We start from the raw sequence: 1,937 nt of genomic DNA, 5'->3' as shown, positions 1-1,937 counted from the left end.
CCGGATCTATGATCTTTTTCTCTCCTACTTCATCCCAATGGAGTGGAGATCGACACCGTCATCTATACAATGCTTCATTTGGGGCCATTTGAATAGACGAGTGATAACTATTGTTATACGCGAACTCAACCAAGGTTAGGTATTGACTCCAACTCCCTCCAAAATCGACTATACAGGCTCTCAACATATCCTCAAGAGTTTGAATGGTTCTCTCCAATTGTCCATCAGTTTGACGATGATACGCTGTACTATAGTTCAACTTAGTTCCTAGAGTCTCTTGCAATTTCTGCCAAAATCGAGATACAAATCTGGGGTCTCTATCAAACACGATACTCACTGGTACCCCATGTAGTATCACTACTTCATCCATATAGAGTTTAGCAAGTTTCTCCAATGAATATTTCATATTAACTGGCAAGAAATGTGCGGTCTTAGTTAATCGGTCCATTATCACCCAGATTGCATCCTGACCCTTTTGAGTTCGTGGTAACCTTGATACAAAATCCATTGTTATATGCCCCCACTTCCATTCAGGAATCTCTAAAGGCTGTAATAGACCCGATGGTTTCTGATGCTCAGCTTTCACTTATTGGCACGTAAGGCATTTTTGCACAAACTGAGCAATTTTCGCCTTTATATTATCCCACCAATACAGACTCTTGAGATCCTGGTATATTTTACCACTGCCCGGGTGCACCGTATACCTAGAACAATGTGATTCCTCCAAAATCTCCCTCTTTAACTCTTCATCCCTAGATACAACGATGCGATTTCGAAACCTTAAAATTTCATCAGGACCTAGGTTAAAGTTGGGCAACTCTCCCTTCTTCAATTTTTCTACCCACTTTTCCACTGTCAGTTCTTTCAATTGGCCCTCTTTAATCCCATCCAACAGTGTTGATTTCACCTCAATATTCCCAAAAATAACTTTATGTGGCTCCAGATACGGGTTCCATTCGCATACATCCTCTAACAAGCTCCACTCTCCCACCATTGAACTTGCTAGTTGAGCCTTGCGACTTAAAGTATCTGCTACAACGTTGGCCTTTCCTGGATGGTAGTTAATTGTACAATCATAATCTTCTAAGAACTCTACCCACCGACGTTGCCTTAGGTTTAGCTCCTTCTGGGAAAATATATACCTTGAATGTCACTCCGTATAAGTAATGCCGCCATTTTTTCAAGGCAAACACAACAACTGCAAGCTCCAAGTCATGGGTTGGATAGTTTTGCTCATGAGGCTTTCACTTCCGAGATACATAGGCAATCACATTCCTATTTTACATCAAAACACACCCTAACCCCTCTCTCGACGCATCGGTATAGACCATATAACTATCTGTCCCATTGGGCAAAGTTAACACTGGAGCTATGGTCAACTGCTTCTTAAGCTCTTGATAACCATTCTTGCACTTAGCATCCCAGATGTACTTTCCTTGTTTCTTTGTCAAGTTCATTAGGGGTCCCGCAATTTTCGAGAAGTTCTTTATAAATCGGCGGTAATACCCCGCTAAACCCAAAAAGCTTCGTACTTCAATAGGATTCTCTGGCCGTTTTCATTTGGTTACAACTTCCACTTTGGCCGGGTCTACAGTAAGCCCATCCTTTGAAATGATATGGCCTAGGAACGCCACTTTTTTCAGTCAAAATTCACACTTGCTAAACTTGATGAACAAATTGCATTTCCGAATTTTCTGGTTTTCTCTAATGTTTGTATATGTTTATGGAACCCTATTGGGGTCATATTTGGCATTGATTTATGATTCGTTATCGAGTCTCTGTAGACACCAAATTTTTGGTGTTTTATTATTTATTTATTTACTATTCGTTTTTTATTTGTTCTATTTTTATTTGTCACAATTAGTTTTATTTACTTTTAGTTTTAGTTATTTTAGCCATTTTAGCGTAGAATTTCTCAAGGAAAAAAAGAAAAGCGT

The 1,937-nt window shown here is 39.5% G+C and overlaps 1 protein-coding gene across 1 annotated transcript; it reads right to left on the bottom strand.

Moving 5' to 3' along the window:
* Positions 1-586: 586 nt before the first annotated feature.
* On the bottom strand, positions 587-1,176 carry LOC140013428 (uncharacterized). Its single transcript, XM_072062704.1, has 2 exons — positions 1,143-1,176; positions 587-1,050 (listed from the first exon to the last, which is right to left on the bottom strand). Exons 1-2 carry the CDS (start codon positions 1,174-1,176, stop codon positions 587-589), a joined length of 498 nt encoding a protein of 165 aa, XP_071918805.1.
* Positions 1,177-1,937: the final 761 nt, after the last annotated feature.

Source organism: Coffea arabica, chromosome 8c, assembly GCF_036785885.1.
Source record: "Coffea arabica cultivar ET-39 chromosome 8c, Coffea Arabica ET-39 HiFi, whole genome shotgun sequence".
NCBI classification, from domain to species: Eukaryota; Viridiplantae; Streptophyta; class Magnoliopsida; order Gentianales; family Rubiaceae; genus Coffea; species Coffea arabica.
Note: the sequence above shows the minus strand (reverse complement) of the source record. Positions and strands in the feature narration are given on the sequence as shown.